The following is a 19,503-nucleotide window of genomic DNA, read 5'->3' on the forward strand; positions in this document are numbered from 1 at the left end:
GTTTGATCGCTTGGTCGGCAAGACCCCCCTGGAGAAGGGAATGGCAATCCACTCCAGTACTCCTGTCTGGAAAATTCCATGGACAGAGGAGCCTGGTGGGTTCCAGTCCATGGGTTCCCAAATAGTTGGACATGACTGAGCATGCACCCACACTCCATTTTACTAGGAACATTTTTAAGCTCGACACTATTAGCAGCCATTATAAGCCAACCCTTGTGGTAGAGGGTGGTGATTCAAGGATGTATTTGAAGATTATGATCTGAGTGGTGAGACAGAGAACTTCAGAACTAGTTATTTTATACCAGATAAAATTATTAATAGATTTAAATTATATGACTAAGTGCATAAATGAAAACACTAAGTGGAAAAACAGGAAATGAAATTGTATATATGTTCCGATTTCATTGCTAAAAAATACATAGAAATTCGAGAAATGAAATAAACCACTAATGAGCTAAGCATTATGGGACATGCTAAGACCGTGTGTTATAAATACTTGTGCACTTATTTGATCTCCCTTCCTTGAGGGCCAGCATCAAATTTCTGTACTTATTTTTCTTCCGGTGCATTTTGTTCCAAACCTTCCCCCCAAAAGATCAACAGATGTTGAATAATTGGAGTCCCAACCTTGTGCAGCACCCACCCCAAAGGAGCACCTCTCCTAAGGAGGAGAATAAAAGATTAAGAAAGGATGTGGTTAGAATTTTGGTGGGACAGAGGCGGGCAAACATCTTAAAGGATGCTCTTTCCAAGGAGAAAAAGCCTTCCAGCCTGGGACGCGCGCCCCCTGGAGGTCGCAAGGGATGCTTGCAAGGTGACCCACGTCGCAGCCCACGAGGGTCGCGTGTGGATGCCTGCCGGAGCCTGAGACTCCGGACTTGCCTGGTGGAGAGCCTGTCCCGGGTGGCGAGGTCCCAGATGGAGACGGGCTTGGGGTGGGGTTGGGGAAATGGCCCTGGTTCTTCTAGACAGCTGGCGTCTAAACTCGAGCTGGGGGACTAGGACACAAAGACACAATCCTGATCACCCCAGTTCCTCCAAGCACACACTCGGTAGTATCTTCTGGACACTTTTTAAGGGATGCAGACGATCAGAGCGACAGAGCCCTTGTGAACTCACTCTTGAACTTTTCCTAATGTCGGGAAGCAGAGATTCTGAAGTGAGAGGCGCAACTCTTAGTAAACCCTCCCCAGGCCTGCATCTCTCCTGCTTCCCCTTCCCCTCCCGCCGCCTCCTCTCCCCTCACCTCTCCCAGCGTCCGCCCACATCCACGCCCCCTTTCCCCTCCCATCTCGTGGCCGTGGCATTCAGCTCGCCGCCCACCTCCCCACAGTCTCCAGGCGGTGCTGGAGGACGGTGGCTGGGCGCCCGGCTCCGACTCGCGCTGTCCCGGAGCCCCACCCGGCTCTCCTGCCTTGCCAGCATTGGGGACCGCCTTAGGGACACTTTGATTCGAGCTGGGCAGCGACCCTGAAGACTGAGGAAGCTTCGCAGGTAAGGATGGAGACACCTCCCTTTCCCTTTTCCCCCCAAGAAATGGCGAGACACCAGAACATAGAAGTGTTCCTGAGAAACGCAGGACCCACCCCAGGGAGAGCTCCTTTGACGGGCGCTAAAGTTAGAGATCAAACTTAGCACTTTTAAGCCGTCAAAGAAACGGCTCTTGCAAGTAAGCAATTCTTTGTGCTGGCCTCTGCACCGTTAATATTTAACAGTGAAAGTGTTTGCATTGGAATATAAATGGAATTCTTTTTACTTAAGCACTACCAGAGGGGACCCTCTTTATTTTTATGATTATTAACAGATGCCATTGAGAAAGGTGTAAAATGCATTCCTGGAAGGTCTACTCTGGTTGAAAGCCTCTTTGGCAGGATTGCTATGAAAGCTAGGAATCTCTTGCTCTCTCATCAAGCTGGCTGCACAGGTCAGTGAAAGGAGCAGTGAAAAACATTTTAAAGTGAGGAGATGAAATGAAATTGAGAAGTCCTGGATTTACTCTAAAAACCTCTAGCAAAAATAAAGTTGGGGGCGGGGGAGACCACTGGAACAAGACTGGGAAAATATTGCTAGTTGTTGCCACAGGGTGATGGGCATGTAGGGGTTATAATTTTCTGTTTCATTCTATTTCATAGTTTTCCCTCTACTTTTGCTATTTTCTATCATAAGTTTTTTTTTTTTTTGAAAAGTTGTAGAAACTCTGCCTAATTCCTCTGACCTTTTCACACTATTATTGATTTGAAAGAAGCTGCATATACTGTCTAGGTGGTTTTTCTCCCCTATTAACCTTTCTCACTTCTGAAATTCTCATTCTATCCCAAGTGCATCTGTCTCCACAGAGAATTATAAAAGTCATGTGCTGTTGTCTGGAGAACTATGCTTAGAATCTGGTTTATAATTTAGAAGAGAGAAGGTTAAAATTCCAGCCAAATAAGACATCTCAGCCTGAAAGTAGTGCCCGAGCATCATATGGAATTTTATTTTTATTAGGAAATACTAGAAGAGCTCGTTTAATGTGAGAAGAAGTTGGTCATGGATACTCTTTCTTATTTTCCCTCCAGACAGCTCGGAAACTGTTGTGCTTTTAAGAACCTTCTCTGTATTTTCAAATGTGAGATTGTTTAATCTAGTGCTTGGCACATAGAATGTGCTCATTGTGTTAAAATAATCAGTTGCTAATGTGAGTTAATTATTTACCTTTGCCCAATGCTCAACTATCCACAGCAAGCATATTGCATTTTAACAGTGGGATGAGATTCAGAATTTCAGAGACTGAAGCTACCTCACTGGGTTAACTTTGCACATGAGAAATCTGAGATGAGAGGTTGGAAATAGCAAAGTTAAGTATGAAAGTTATTATTTTATGACTTTGCTTAACTAGAATATTTTCAAAAGCTTTAGAAACTTTAACAGATGTTTGCTTAGCTAAAAATACAGCGATCATAAGATGCTTTAAAGCCTGAAGAGTAGCAAACCTAATGCAGTCACAGATAGGCTTTGCTTTCAAAGGCCAACTTGTAAGACAGAAGACAAGTCAGGAGCCGCATGCTGTGCATTTCCTATGTCAGTGGGTGAGAGTCAGCAGAGGGTTCCCTTTGGGGCTTCCTTAGTGCCTTTCACCCCAAATTCGATTTACACACAGCATATATCATTTGCACAAATTGAAGTGTACAGGTCCTGGAAAAATAACTTAAAAAACAAAGAGGAGTTTTTTCTTTTTTATTGTGATGAGAAACAGAAGTTGTGGGTTACTGTAAAATAATCAACTGTGTAACTTTACCATCTTCCTTTCCCTCCACTACTGCCAAAAATTTTAAGCAGACATTAATTATTCTCTCATTGCTGAAACTAAACTTGACGATAGTGCTATCGTATTTTGAATAGAAACTGGCACATTGTCAATGAACTTCCTTGCCATTTATTTTTAGCATAGAATCAGTGGCAAGCTTGCCCTTTAGAAATGGATTATGAAGTCTTTGGTAGACATGTGAAATATTTGGCAGGCTGAAGATTTTTCATGCCGCAGCGAACTGCCGCACCTTTGGGGGATTGTTTAGCAGCCCTGGAGATCATACTGGAAGTGTGCTGGCCCCACAGAGGTTTTGGGAAATCACCTGCCAGAAGGTTGTCTGGCTGTAGACATCATCATCAGCCCAAAGCTCGTCAGGATGGGCTTTGTGGCCTGGAGGTGGGTTTTCTAAATGTGATCAATTCCACATGTGACAACAATCTAGTATATTATTAACCAGTTTAGACTTCCCCCCATCCCATGAATCCTACATGTTATTTTAAACTAAATCTGATTTTTGTAGTTTAATGAGTGTAAACCATTTAAATGTGAGATCTTAGATTAGGCAGCAGGCTAGCTTCGCCTCCTAGTGGTAGCAATAGGGATAGCAGGAAAGTTCCTACCCTAGGAGTTTAGGAATTTAAACTGCTTGAGGCTCACTGATGAGTGACTTGTGTTTTTTTCCTTTGTGATTTAAGCTAGAACTTTAATGTTGAAAGATATCTTAGAAGGCTTTTAGTTCAACTTAAAGACTAAAGAGGATTTATCGCAGAGATTTTTAAACAAGGAAAGAGGCTTTGAAACAATTCATAGGATTGTAAACACTGTATGCTTTTGTTGAATATACAAATTTATCTACCCGGTTCCAGCTCTCCAGTCAGCCTAGAAATACTACTCCATGTCACTGTAGTGTTTTATCATAATCTTCAAGATTTAGTTCTAAAATTGCGTGTTATATAATTTATCTAAAAATGAAAATTTTCATTTATGTTTAGGTCTCCAGACAGTGTTTTCTCCTACTACGTCTTCCTTTCTAAACATCTGAGACAGACAATCCAAAATTTTTTTTACCTGAGTGTATTCATTTCCTACTGTAGTAACAAACTACTACAAACTCAGTGACATAAAACAACACCTCACCTTATAGTTCTGGAGGCCAGAAGTCCAAAGAGGGTCAGCGCGGTTGCAGTTTTTTCCTGGAAGTTCCAGGAGAGAATGTCTCCTTACCGTTTGCAAGATCTAGCCGTCACCCGCATTTTGTAGCTTATGATTCGGCCTCACCCTGACCTCTGCCTCCAACTTCACAGCTCCTTCATGTTCTTGACCCTCCTGCCCGCTTCTTATAAAAGGAGCCCTGTGATTACATCGTGCTCACCTGGGTAACCCAAGCTAATCTCATCACACAATCCTTAACTGAATCACATCTGCAAAGTCCTCTTTACCAAGTAGGGTTCTGGGGGTTAAGATGTGGCTCTCCTTGGGAGCTGTCACAGGCATAACTTGGAGATATTGCGGCTTTAGTTCTAGATCACTGCAAAGAAGCAGATTTTGCAATAAAGCAAGGTGTCCCAGAGCATGTAAAAGTTACTGTAGTCTACTGTGTGGTAGCATTATGTCTAAAAAACAATGCATATAACAGTTGAACAATACTTTATTGCTAAAAATGCTAACCATCATCTGAGCTTGAGCAAGTCCATCTTTTTGCTGGTGGAGGCCCCTGCCTTAATGCTGATGGCTGCTGACTGAGGTGGTGGTTGCTGAAGGCTGGGGCAGCTGTGGCAGTTTCTTAAAATAAGATAACAATGAAGTCTGCTGCATTGATTGACTCCTTGGGAACGATTTCTCTGCTATCAATGCTGTTTGATAGCATTTTACCCACCTAGAGAACTTTCAAAACTGGAGTCAGTCCTCTCAAAGGCTGCGGCTGCTTTATCAACTAAGTTCCTGTAATATTCTAAATCCATTATTATAATTTCAACAGTCTTCAGAGCATCTTCACCATCTCTAGAAACTACGTTCTTTGCTCATCCGTAAGAAGCAACTCTTCCATCTGTTAAAGTTGTTCACGAGATTGCAGTAATTCAGTCACATCTTCAGGCGCCGCCTCTCCTGTGCTATTTCCACACTTTCTATCACTTCCTCTACTGAAGACCTGAACCCCTCAAAGTTGGCCATGAGAGTCAGTCTCTTTCAAACTGTGTTGTTACCACGTTGATTTCTTTCCATGAATCATGAATGTTCTTAATGGTACCCACAATAGTGTCTCCTTTCCAGAAGTGTTCAACTGACTTTGCCTATATTCATCGGAGGAATTACTATCTGTGGCAGCTGTAGCTTTATGGAACATATTTCTTAAATAATAGGACTTGAAAATCACAATGACTCCTTGATCTGTGGGCTGCAAAATGGATGTTGTGTTAGCAGGCATGAAAACAACATGCATTTTATGTTCATCTCTCTCAGAACTCTTGGGTGATCAGGTACATCAATGAGCAGTAATATATTTTTTTTTCTGGGTTAAGATTCCATTTTAATTAGATTCAGTTACTTAGAATCATTTCATCTCTTATAAACATTTGTGTGTTATCAAGGAAAACATAGCTTATGGTTCTCAAAATTCAAAATCAATGAGCAGTAATATTTTGAAAGGAATCTTTTTTTCTGAGAGTAGGTCTCAACAGTGGGCTTAAAATATTCAGCAAACTGTGCATAGAGAAATGTACCGTCATCCAGGTTTTGCTGTTCCACTGATAGAGCCCAGGCAGAGTAAATTTAGCCTAATTTTTAAGGGCTATAGCATTTTCAGGATGGTAAATGAACGTTGGCTTCAGCTGAAAGTCACCAGCTGCATCAGCACCTAACAAGAGGGTCAGCCTGTCCTTCGAAGTTTTGGAGCCAAGCATTGATCGCTCTCTAGATATGAAAGTCCAATGGCATCTTCTTCCAAGAGGAGGCTGCTTCATCTGCATCGAAAATCTGTCACTCAGGGTAGCAGCCTTCGTGAATTATCTCAACCAGATCTTCTGTGTAACTTGCTGCAGCTCCTGCATCGGTATTTGCTGTGTCACTTTGCGCTTTTAGGTTGTGGAGATGGCTTCTTTCTTTAAACCTCGTGAAACAGCCTGTGCTAGCTTCAGAGGTTTTCCTCCACCCTCCTCACTTTTCCCAGCCTTCACAGAATTGAAGAGAGTACGCTGCTCCTGACTTAGGTTTTGGCCTACAAGAATGTGGTGGCTGGCCCGCTCTTCTGGCCAGATCATTGAAACTTTCTCCCTATCAGTAACAAGGCTGTTTGCTTTCTTATCATTCGCATGTGCACTGGAGTAGTTCTTTTAATTTCCTTCAGGAACTTTTCCCTTGCATTCCCAGCTTGGCTAACTGGCCCAGAAACCTAGATTTTAGCCAGTATCATCTCTCCACATGCCTTCCTCATGAAGCTTCATTATTTCTAGCTTTTGATTTGAAGTGCAACATGCAACTCTCCTTTCTTCACTCGAACGCTTCCAGGCCATGGCAGGGTTATGAATTGGCCTGATTTAAAATTGTGTCTCCTCAGGGAGGCCTGAGGAGAGGGAGAGAGCTGGGGGAGAGGGCAGTCAATGGAGCAGTCGGAACACACGCAGGACTCACTAAGTTCACCGTCTTATGTGGTTGTGGTCTGTGGTGCCCTCAACACAATGACGATAATAACCTCAAAAGATCACCAATCACAGATCACCATAACAAATAATAAAGACACAGGATTACCAAAACGTGACGCAGAGACACAGAGTGAGCAAATGCTGTTGGAAAAATGGCACCTAGAGAGTTGGTCAATGCGGGGTTCAGTTCAGTTCAGTCGCTCAATCGTGTACGACTCCTTGCGACCCCATGAATCGCAGCACACTGCCATGTGGCAATTTGTAAAAAATGATAGAATCTGTGAATTGTAGTGAAGCGCAATGAAACGAGGTCGCCTTGTACTTGGCGCACGGCGGTGAGGTCCACAGCAGTCCGATATGCATCAAGTCCTTTATAAATATGTACCAGTGTTTGATCCTAATAATAACAATTGCTGTCATTTGCTGAGGGCTTACTGTTCTCTGGGCATTGTGTTTATGTATGCTGCTGCTGCTAAGTCACTTCAGTCGTGTCCGACTCTGTGCAACCCCATAGACGGCAGCCCACCAGGCTCCACTGTCCCTGGGATTCTCCAGGCAAGAACACTGGAGTGGGTTGCCATTTCCTTCTCCAATGCATGAAAGTGAAAAGTGAAAGTGAAGTCGCTCAGTTGTGTCTGACCCGCTGCTGCTGCTAAGTCACTTCAGTCGTGTCCAACTCTGTGAGACCCCATAGACGGCAGCCCACCAGGCTCCTCTGTCCATGGGATTTTCCAGGCAAGAGTACTGGAGTGGGGTGCCATTGCCTTCTCTGGTGTTTATGTATAGGTTGGTACAAAAGTAATTGCAGTTTCAGACCATGAATTTTAAATCATTATAGCTAGGCTCAAACGCATCTTTATTAATCACAGTAGGAACCATTACAATCGACACATTTTTGCCAACAAGAAGTGTCTGCTAATTCCTATCGCATAAAAATCTGTGCTTCGGGGTTTGATAAACTCCTGGAAAGTATTTTCTGCCTTCTGCTGGTTGTGGAAGTGTTTTCCCTGCAAAAAGTTGTTGAGATGCTTGAAAAAGTGGTAGTTGGTTGGTGAGAGGTCAAGTGAATATGGCAGATACGATGTTTTAGACATCATTTCTATAGTCTAAAATAAATATAAACAGCAAGTAATGTCTCTAGCAAAACAACAAAGCAAGAAATGCACAGTAATATGATACATAACATAACCACATTTATTTAAGAACGCATTCCAATATCAAACAGCCAAGTTCAATGATGCAAAAACGCAATTACTTTTGCACCAACTTAATGATATCTGTGTCTCACGAAAATACTCCAAGGTATTATTCCCTGTTGAACAAATGTAGAAAATAAGGTTTGGGGAAATTAAGTGATCTTCACAAATCATAGTGCTAAGAAGTCACAAGTGGACTTAAATTGGTTTGACTTCAAAACCCACTGCCTCCACCATCCTGGAAGCACCCGACTGTCCCTCTTGGTCACACATCAAGCACTATTCCTTTTCCCGTCATCCTGATCCACACTTTTTAGCTTAAATGTTGCGTCCATTTCAGTGCTTAGTTAGTGTCTAGTTAGAAGCCCACCTTCTCTGGGGGCTTCACTGCACCGGGAATTGAACTTTATAAAATACCTAGTCTCCTGTGCATATGCAAAAGTGACTTATGAAAGTTTTACAAGTATTCTCCAAACCTAACACAGTTAATGCTCACTCTCCAGCTGTCTGCTATCACTAGTAAAGCCCCTCCTCTCCTGCCCCGGCCTTTTGCCTAAGCCAGCAGTTCTGTCTGCAGATCCAGACCATGATGTCTACCCCTTGTGTGTCAGTGTTGACTGAGCAGGGGGAGAATAAAAGTGGAGGAGGAGAGATGGCTGGAGTGTGCTTTCACATTTATGCATGTGTGTGAGTGTAGGCAGTGATGCTGGGAGGGGCGGATGGCTTGGATCATGAACGGCTAGATAAAAGACAGGGAAGTTGTCAAAAGTGGTTATGCAGTGATTGCTATGTCCAAATATGCATGAAGGTAGAAGCTGATGTTGGTCCTATAAGGCCATTGATCTGACTGAGCCCCCACAAAGTGTTTGACACATTAATGCAAAACTATGTCCCATGGCAGCAAACTATACACTTGAACTTGGACAACTACCTCCCCATCTGTTACAAGGGACCAGGTGAAAAGAAAGGACCAAGTTAGTGACTCTCTGACCTGATACAGATCTTTGATGGTAAATCAGCTCTTATTCATATACAGGAAAATAAAAAAAAACCCTAATTCAAAATATTTAATATGGTGAGCAAGCATCTAATCTTTCCTTCATCTGCCTGCCCTACTTAAGTTAAAATGTAAACTTTAAAGGGTAACAAACCAAAAAATAAGAGAAACTGAGCCTGAGAATATTATTATGTCATGCTATGCTATATTGCCTTCTCCATACTTTAGAATAGATTTACTTAAAAAGTTTTGTTTTTTTTTTCATTGTAAATTGCTCCCTCAGAGTAATTATTTTGACATTGACTGTTTCTTTTTAGGTTGAAGGCCTGTTGCAGTTCCAGACTTCTTAGGGTAGGTCCAGGCTTAAAATAATACATAGGAAATGCAATTCAAATGTTCTGTGGCTGGGTAATGTTTAATTACACTTAAGTTTAACAGCAATGAGAAAAATATATTACAAACCCACAGATATTCATAGAAATGAGTAGTTAGGAAAGCATTCATTTGGGATGTCTCTAAAATGAAGCTGTCCTTGAACAAAAACCAAAACAAAGAAAAAGGGAGTTTTCAGAGTGTGTCAGAAACTATCCTGAAATAAAAATATTTGAGTGTAAAATTGACTTTTTAGAAAACTACAAGTGCTATAACTTTGCCTTATATAATTAACTGTTTTAAAGTGATATTAATTATGTACTAAGGTAGAATAGTAACTATTGGGTTGGCCAAAAAGTTTGTTTGATTTCTCCATAACCGTGTATGGAAATACCTGAAAGAACTTTTAGGCCAACCCAAGATAAAAGAATTTATCATTGAATGTGTCCATGCTCTGGGCTCAATGGTAATTCTTTGCATATATCAATGTATTTAATTCTCACAATCATGAAGTTGAAATTACTATTATCTCCACTTTGCAGATGAGGAAACAGAAACTTCATTGATGTTAATGAACTGCCCAAATTCAGATGCCTAATAAGTGGTGAAGATGAGACTTAGCCCAGGTCTTCTTACTCCTTGGTCTGCCCTGATAACTACCATGCTGGTAGAAAAATCCAACTATTCTAAATACTTGTCAGCATTCACATTTCTAAGAAAGCATAAGCAAGCAAACAAACAAAACAGCGAGCAAGAAATGCCTTGTAGTTACAGGTGGTTATTTCTGTTGACAGTATAGAGCAGGTACAAATGTGGACTACTATCTGCTCTATCAGTAAGCGTCTGTCTACAAATGCTGCTATTCCTTGTTTCCTCTCTAACTCCCTTTTGCTCCATCCATCTCCATGGTCCAACCCATAATCAACTATGTGTACACTGACTCATGGTGAGGACCATAACTGCAACCTCACTTTCATTAACCAAAACTGAAATTTGAAGCCCCAAATCCAAGCCATCTGGAAAGTGACAGGGAAGGTCACAATTATAATGGAAGACAGGAAAAAGGAGGAGGTTGAGGGGAAACAAGAGACATTAAAGCTTTCAAAATACTATAGCTGCTCCACAGCCGGGGCCGTGTCTCTTTAGTTAGTGCTCTTGGGATGACAGGCGTCTGTACATATATCCATTGAACCGTGGCTTGCTCTATCAGCAAGAGCTATCATTTACACTACACTGACATTTTACCATGAGACAAACTTAGATTTTCCAAAAGAAAGTGTCCCGAGACATTTGTCCAATTTGAAATTACAGGCCAAATTAGACTAAACCCATGTCCTTTATTACTGTGATTCTGAGGTCATATGACAAGGCTCTGCCCTTCCCGTGCCCAAGGATAGACATGGGCATGGCTTTTATTCCTGTGCTACACTGCAGCTGAGTCCCTCAAAAGGTGCTGGCCAGCTGACGCTCTTGCATCATCTGTAGCATTGGATGTTGGAGGCATTACAGACAAACCTACTGAATTTGAATCTTTTCAGATGTATTATTAAATCACTTATATGAACGTATTTTTTTTTTCTACCAAAGGCTGAATCTTCCAATATTATTGTTGTTGTTGTTTAGTTGCTAAGTCATGTCCAACTCTTTGAGACCCCATGGACTGTAGCCTTCCAGGCTCCTCTGACCATGGAATTTCCCAGACAAGAATACTGGACTGGGATGCCATTTCCTACTCCAGGGGATCTTTCTGTAATAGCTGTTGCTAATGCAGGAAAAGCGTGAAGTTCAGAATAAATTTACTTTGTACACAAAAAGGAAGCAGGGGACATGTGAAACCTGGTTAAGCAGTCATCCCTGGAAAAACCTTCTGAGAAGGGTCTCAAGCTGCTGCCCCAGGGCTTTGGCTGCTGTGGTTCTGAAACTGTACTGAGTATCAGAGTTGCCTGGAGGGCTGGTTAAAACGTACACAGCTGGGAACCCACATCCCTCCTGGAGAGTTTTGAACAGTAGGTCTGGGTTGGGTCCTGAGAATGAGCATTATTAACAGGTTCCTAGGGGATGCTGACACTGCTTGTTTGAGGCCTGCAACCTGGGAATTCCTCAATGTGACAGAGTTTATTCTGCAACATGCAAGTATAGAATCCTACTAACAAAGTGAAAATATTCTTTTGAGTGGTTTGTGTTTCAGTTTGAAGCCAAAGGCGGGGGGGGGGGGGAAAACAAAAAACAATGTCCCTGCTCAGAGCAGTCAGGAAGGAGGCGTTCCCCATTATTCACAGGAGGGTCTACCTTTTTGTTCTATTTAGGCCTTCAACTGATTGGATGAGGCCCACCCACATTAGGGAGGGCAATCTGCTCACCTTAGTCTACTAATTCAAATGTTAATTTCATCCAGAGACACCCTCTCAAACATACCCAGGATAATATTAGACAAAATATCTGGGCAGTCAAGCTGGCACATAAAATTAACCATTACCTGTGGCTCTTAAAAGTCTGCCTACAGAATTAATGCACAGGGTGCATGTTTTATTTGGTAAAGAACAGGGAAACTTGATTCATATTCCAGTTCAGTGATTTGCATAGTAAAAAACCACCTTGTCAATTATAATTCAGTATTTGCATTATGCCTATCCAAGCCCTAAGTAGCTGAAAACTTGCAAGGCTAAATTAAACAGCACTGAAAACAAAACCAGAAACATGTGTGCCATACCACAGCACCTAGACTTAGATGCTCTTTCTTTTGCTTGGGAATGCCTTTGACACATTTATTACTCCGCAGATCACTATTGTCAAACGTTAAAACGTACAACGTGATTCTCTGTAGTTTTTAATGAAGACAATTGGCTGACTCAGTCTTTACTGTAATCATATATTAAGCATACAATGAATGGCTATTATCATGCATGTAGGGCTTAAAATAATTTTTTAAAATATTTCTTATACCAAAAATTTTGTTTGATTGACATTTTGCTAAGGATCAGATAGATATATATTTATGTATCTTTTAAAAAATCATCTACTTTGGTCTGTTGATAAACTAAGAGGCAGCAAATAACTGATTTTAGCATTTTAAGGGAAAGACAACTTTTCATCTTGGGAACTACCCAATAAAAAAACATAATTTCAAGATCTCAGTAGTTACTGAGCTGTTAGCCTTATTCATTCCAATCCAATTAAATAAAATGGATGAAATACTCATTATGAAACCTGCATAGAAGGTACAAAATATTAAGTGGTTCAACAAAATCATTACCAATATCATTACTGTTTTGTGTAAAATCAAATTTGCCATGGTAGTGATTAGAAAATATTGTACATGAGTGTAGATTTTTCCTGAAATGTATTTACTGATTTGGGGGACAATATCCATCAGTCTACAGAAGAATGGCCTGTCTCCAAAATAAAACTACAAGCTATTAGGCAAACAATGCAGTTTAATATTCACCAAAATCACCATTACTTAGCATTCAAGTGTGAGCAAATAGAAAAAAATGGTAAAGATTTTTCTAAAGTAGAAGTAAAGATTATTCTAAACTTGCTCAACATGTTTTAATATACAATGATTCAAAATAATTATATTTTAATGAAAAGATCATGTTTAAACAACAAAGAGATTAATGTAGTATATGTTTTTGTTTTATCAGAAGAATGTTATTAGTTTGTTAATAAAATTCCATACTTGGTTATGGCAAGATGAACTCTGTTGTGTCACGAGATGCCCATATTTGGCTCTGCATCAGAGGCAACTTTTGCTTTTCCTGCCAGTGCTCAGGATCTTAGGGGTGTACCCTGGTTTGTGGGCCATTCCTGACATTCTGTATTAACTTTCTTTTCCATGCAAAGGCTTATCAGAAAGCCGTGAGAGTGAAGGTATTATAGGCATAAACTAACGTTGAACTGCCTTTGGTTTATACAAAGTGCAAAGCATTTGCTAAGCCTGGATATGTTAACTATTAGTTTAAAACAACTTGGAACATAGCTCACAAATTTCCAAATTGCTGCTCCAAAGAATGTTACACTCCCCCTTACTCTCACAAAGCAATAACTGACAAACAGCAGTTCTAGGAAGAGATTTACATGCCAGCAAACCTAGGGAAGCAGGAAAAGAAGACAAGAAGATGTAAATAATAGATAAGATATTATACAATTCACCAAGTACTGGCAACTTTCAATGGCTCTCAGGTGATGAGACTCATGATGAAAGGGTCCCATTAAACCTATGATCTAATCACGATCGTGCTCCCCCAAGTGGTAAATCCAGGACAATTGCCTGTGCTCCATAAATTCTTGCAATTTTAATATCCAGTAAAATGTCACTATAATGCATTTTTGTACATTGCTTTGCTTGGGTGGTATTTCCAAACACAACTTTGTTTTTAAAAAGAACAGGGTATATTTTTCTTATTTTTGAATAAAACAGCCTGTGCTGTATACTCTTTTATGATAAGGGGTTCTGCTTGTAAAAAAAAATCAAAGCAGGTCAATAGTAGAGGAGCTCCTTTATTTCTAAAACTTCTAGTGAATATTTTAGACTATTATCTGATGATTTAAAAAAATTTTTAATGTAGACCATTTTTGAAGTTTTTTTACTTATTAAACTTTTTTAAAATTTATTTTTAATTGGAGGATCCTTGTTTTGCAATATTGTGTTGGCTTCTTCCATACGTGAATCAGCCATAATATGTCCCCTCCTTCTTGAACATCCTCCCAACCCCATCCCACTTTTCCAGGCTGTTAGAGTACTGTGTTGGAGAAGGCAGTGGCAGCCCACTCCAGTGCTCTTGCCTGGAAAATCCCATGGTTGGAGGAGCCTGGTAGGCTGTGGTCCATGGGGTCGCGAAGAGTCTGACATGACTGAGCGACTTCGCTTTCACTTTTCACTTTCATGCATTGGAGAAGGCAATGGCAACCCACTCCAGTGTTCTTGCCTGGAGAATCCCAGGGACGGGGGAGCCTGGTGGGCTGCCGTCTATGGGGTTGCACAGAGTCGGACACGACTGAAGCGACTTAGCAGCAGCAGCAGGAGCAGAGTACTGTGTTGAGCTCCTTGTGTTATACAGCAACTTCCCATTTTTTCTTTTTTTCCACTCAGTCGTGTCCGACTCTTTGCCACCTCACGGACTATACAGTCCGTGGAATTCTCCAGGCCAGAACACTGGAGTGGGTAGCCTTTCCCTTCTCCAGGGGACCTTCCCGATGCAGGGATCGAACCCAGGTCTCCTGCATCGCAGCTGGATTCTTTACTAGCTGAGGCACAAGGTAAGCCCAAGAACACTGGAGTGGGTAGCCTTTCCCTTCTCCAGTGGCCCTTCCAGACCCAGGAAGTGAACCGGGGTCTCCTGCATTGCAGGCAGATTCTATACCAACTGAGCTATATATGATAATGTATGTTTCAATGTTGCTCATAACTCGTCCCACCCTCTCGTTCCCTTGCTGTGTCCAAAGTCTGTTCTCTATGTCTGCATCTTTATTTCTGTCCTGCAAATAGGTTCATCAGTACCCTTTTTCTACATTCCATGTAGATGCATTAATATTCGATAATTTATCTCTGACTTACCTCACTCTGCATAACAGGCTCATTTGTTTTACATTTTTTTTTGTCTGTGAGGCACGTGGGATCTTAGCTCTCTGACCAATCTCCTGCATCCAGGGTTGGGGACGGGGCGGGGAGCAGGGTGGTGGTGAAGTCTTAGCCAGTGGACCGGCAGGGAAGGCTCTATTATTTAATGATTTTAATTGCACCATCAATCAGCTTGGTCTGCAAGCCGTGATTCAGGGAAATAGTGTATTCTAGTAAAGGCCTTTTTAAAAATAAGTTTTTTCCAGTGAATGCTTTTTTGAGCTCTGTGCTAGTCATTTACATTCTAGAGATGAGGAATTTATGGTCCATGCCTTTATTAAGATGCTAAGTTCAGGGATAGTGTCAGACATCTGTCGTTATCTTTATTTCTAAATCGTCTGGAGATAAGGTTGCAGGAGACCTTGGAAGGAAGAGGGTGTGGCTTAGGCAACAGAGGACCCCACTCGCCCTTCTTATTCTCCCATGTGTTGGGCTGTCTGGAGAGGAAGAGGGGAAGATGGTAGGCCGGGGTGGGATGCATGGGGATTAGTGCTGGTAGAGGGAAGTTTGAGTGAAATCAAATTCACTGATTTCGGATGTCTGTAAGAGCCTGCTTAGTATGGTGTTTATCTAATCTCAGTAAAATCTAAGTACAGTGAAAATAAGGGCTCCTCTTAGTGGTGAAGCTGCATTTAGGACTCAAGATCTAAATGAATGGTAATTAACATTTAAACAGAAAGCAGTGTAGGTTTGTCTGTACCACATTTCTAGATTCCACGTATATGCATTAATATATGGTATTATTTTTCCTTCTGACTCATGTCTGTGCACTGCGATGTGTAAAACAGATAGCTAGTGGGAACCTAATGTATGGCGCAGCGAGCTCAGCTCGGTGCTCTGTGGCGACCTAGGTGGCTGGGGTTGGGGGTGAGGGTCTAAGAGGGAGGTGATGTTTGCATACCTGTAGCTGATTCACTTTGTTGTGCAGCAGAAACTAACACAATGTTGTACCCCAATAAGACGAAAAGCATAAAGCTTCTTTTTTTTTTTTTTTTTTCTTCTTGTTTTAAAGGACAAGATAGAAGAATAAAATGGGAGCTATGCTCTTCAGGTTGATGCTTTTCACCCTTGGGTGGACCCTCATCGATGGATCTGAAATGGAACAGGATCTTATGTGGCACGTGAGAAAAATACCCCGACTTGTCAGCGAAAGGACCTTCCATCTCACCAGCCCGGCTTTTGAGGCAGATGCTAAGATGGTGTTAAATCGAGTGTGTGGCATCGAATGCCAGAAAGCTCTCCCGGCCCCCAGCCTTTCTGACCTGGAAGACTCTCTCTCCTATGAGACTGTCTTCGAGAATGGGAGCCGAACCTTGACCCGAGTGAAAGTTCAAGGTTGGGTCCCTGAGCCAACTCAAAACCTCACCTCACAAGGAGCACCCGTGAGGAGAAAGAGACAGGTGTACGGTACCGACAGCAGGTTCAGCATCTTGGACAAGAAATTCTTGACCAATTTCCCTTTCAATACGGCGGTGAAGCTCTCCACAGGCTGCAGCGGCATTCTCATCTCTCCCAACCACGTCCTAACCGCTGCCCACTGTGTCCACGATGGAAGCGACTACATCAAAGGCAGCAAAAAGCTACGAGTAGGCTTGCTGAAGATGAGAAATAAAGGGGGTGGCAAGAGACGTCGGGGGTCTAGGAGGAACAGGAGGGAAGTGAGTGGTGCTGGAAGAGAGGGGAGCCAAGACAGTCTGAAGGAGACAGCCAAGGCCGGAAGGAGGAGAAAGGGGTCTGCTCGGGGTCAGAGAGCTGCAGACGGGAGGCCCTCCTTCCAGTGGACCCGGGTCAAGAACACCCACATCCCCAAGGGCTGGGCTAGAGGAGAGAGTGGAGACCCGGCCCTGGACTATGACTACGCCCTTCTGGAGCTGAAGCGCCCTCACAAGAAGAAATACATGGACCTGGGAGTCAGCCCCACCATCAGGAAGCTGCCCGGTGGGATGATCCACTTCTCAGGCTTCGATCAGGACAGGGCAGATCAGTTAGTCTACCGGTTTTGCAGCGTGTCTGATGAGTCCAATGACCTCCTCTATCAATACTGCGATGCCGAATCAGGCTCCACTGGCTCCGGGGTCTATCTGCGTTTGAAAGAGCCAGACAAAAAGAGGTGGAAACGCAAAATCATCGCGATCTATTCTGGCCACCAGTGGGTGGACGTGCATGGTGTTCAGAAGGACTACAACGTGGCCGTGCGCATCACGCCCCTCAAGTATGCCCAGATCTGCCTCTGGATGCATGGGGATGATGCCAGTTGTACCCACGGCTAACAGATACCTGAAATGAGGTCGTCGATCATCCGGACATGGCAGCGAAAAGCAGTTTTGATTTATTGTAGCGAAGATCACTTCATAGGTTTTGCCCGGACTTGAATCCTGTCAGTAGCATTTCAACATTTTTAATGTTTCCTTTTTTCAAATTAGGAGCTATTCATACATTTAAAAAAATATGTAGGTATACATCTTGAAACTAGATGGGTACTTTAATGCCAAGTGTATATTCTTCTTTACAGGGTGATAAGTTTCATTTGTGGGAAAGGTTTTGTTTCTTTCTGCCTTTTTAAAGATTGGACACTTTAAAATTTTAAGCATAAATATTATGTGATTTCTCAATGGACTAACTCTCAGGGTCCTACTCTAAAAAGAGGCTTATAGGGTGCTGGTTGCATATTAAATGTGGAACTGCATATACAGAAGTGGACAGTCCCATGGCTACAATCAAATTTGAGGCAGTAATTTACAACACACTCTGTACTACTCTGAGATAGACCCATTCAGCCTATGCTATCCCTCTTTGTTTATATTGTGTTTTCCATTGAGTCTAAGAAACTTTTAGGTTTGTTTTAAGAATTATAAGGAACAGAAAACTTTAGAAATAGAACTATTAACTATTTTACTGCCTGAAAAATACCAACTGAAGTGTTCTTATTTATGGGAGAAATACTTTGTTCTATGAAATAAATTTAGTTTAAAAATAGGGAAGTTGAAACATTTTAAGATTTCAAGTTTTTAACTCATTCAAAATATGGACTTTTCAGGTATGCATAGGGAAGACATAGGGTTTTAAAAGTTATAAACCATCAGGTATTGAAAGCCTGCATCATTTTACACCACACAATCTCCTGTGAACGAGGTGTTACAGTTTTAGACAAGGACATCTAAGTCTTTTTCAAGGAAGAGCCCTTTCATCCCCTTGACAAAGTTATTTTCTTAACAGGGCCGTAGATATATTATTGGTGATTTCTCTGATTAGGGGGTTTTTATACATGTCCTTTTAAGAAGATGAGTATAATTTATGAATATAATTTTTTTAAAAAATGATTGTTTTTACTAGGGACCAAAGCTATATCCTCACTTGGGCAGTCTCAAAAGACAAGAGTCCAGTGACCGCCCTGGGGCAAAACTCAGAGTAGGCATTGAATACTATTTCTTCAATGAACAGATATTTGCTGAATGACTTGTACGAAGGTTGTGCTGTGCTGTTGCTTAGTCATGTCCGACTCTTTGCAACCCCATGGATTGTAGCCCACCAGGCCCCTCTATCCATGGAATTTTCCCAGCATGAATACTGCAGTGGGTTGCCATTTCCTCCTCCAGGGGATCTTCCTGACAAATAAGTGCGTTAGTTTAGGCCATTGTGTTTAAAGGGTTTTAGTGATCTGTAACTGAGTGCACTATAAAACTTAGGAGCTGTAGCTAGCCCTGATTTCTGGGCTGTTCTTCCTGGCAGTTTCAAGGATACATACTCTTCTTTTGGAATAAACCCAAGTCATTGATTCTGCCTGAGCTCAAAGTTATTTTACTTGTTATTATTTTCCATAGTAAGAAGTTATACCCTTGTCTAGTATGCAAAGGGAATACATGACTAGATAATTATAAAAAGTGATTTTGTAAATGGTGTTGAAAATAGCTGAAATTTCATACAAGTTATATTCTTTTATAACATGAATCTGTTAGAAATCATTCAATAAAAAATAAATCAACTGTAACTCTATGTTTGTATATATGTTTTATATACAGGGTTTTAGCAAGTATTCAATTAAACTGCTTATTAAAAAAAATTCTATTTAATTCTAAGCACTTTTTGCTGGGAAGTATTTAACTACCAGTAGTAGTGGAATATGGTTGTTGTCTCAAAAATGTTGATCAGATCCTTTTGGGGGAAACATCTATATGATCACTGTGACTCAAACATTTGCACACTTGCAAACACACACACACACACACATTCCTCATCTTAGACTGTTAGAAAATAAGTCCTAGGTTTGAGTCAGTTTGGAGGAATTTAGAATGCTCAGCATCAGTAGTTTGGTTCTTAAGGTTAAGTTCTGAATGTATATGATTTCCTTAAAATCAGTGTACAATATACTTTCCAAAAATATAAAAGTTTAG

General features: G+C 41.5%; 1 protein-coding gene across 2 annotated transcripts; it reads left to right on the forward strand.

Annotated features, from left to right (window-relative positions):
• The first annotated feature begins 1,327 nt into the window (after window positions 1-1,327).
• On the forward strand, window positions 1,328-19,100 carry PRSS35 (serine protease 35). Of its 2 annotated transcripts, XM_069599006.1 has the most exons (3): window positions 1,330-1,494; window positions 9,438-9,471; window positions 16,125-19,100. In XM_069599006.1, exon 3 carries the CDS (start codon window positions 16,144-16,146, stop codon window positions 17,380-17,382), a length of 1,239 nt encoding a protein of 412 aa, XP_069455107.1. In that variant the 5' UTR covers window positions 1,330-1,494; window positions 9,438-9,471; window positions 16,125-16,143; the 3' UTR covers window positions 17,383-19,100. The 2 variants fall into 2 exon arrangements, with proteins under 2 accessions (XP_069455108.1, XP_069455107.1); XM_069599007.1 differs by lacking the exon at window positions 9,438-9,471 and having other exon boundaries at window positions 1,328-1,494.
• Window positions 19,101-19,503: the final 403 nt, after the last annotated feature.

This window comes from Ovis canadensis, chromosome 8 (assembly GCF_042477335.2).
Source record: "Ovis canadensis isolate MfBH-ARS-UI-01 breed Bighorn chromosome 8, ARS-UI_OviCan_v2, whole genome shotgun sequence".
NCBI lineage: Eukaryota > Metazoa > Chordata > Mammalia > Artiodactyla > Bovidae > Ovis > Ovis canadensis.

Coding starts and splice junctions, on each gene's coding strand:
- PRSS35 (XM_069599007.1), top strand. CDS start 16,144: ATGGGAGCTATGCTCTTCAGGTTGATGCTTTTCACCCTTGGGTGGACC.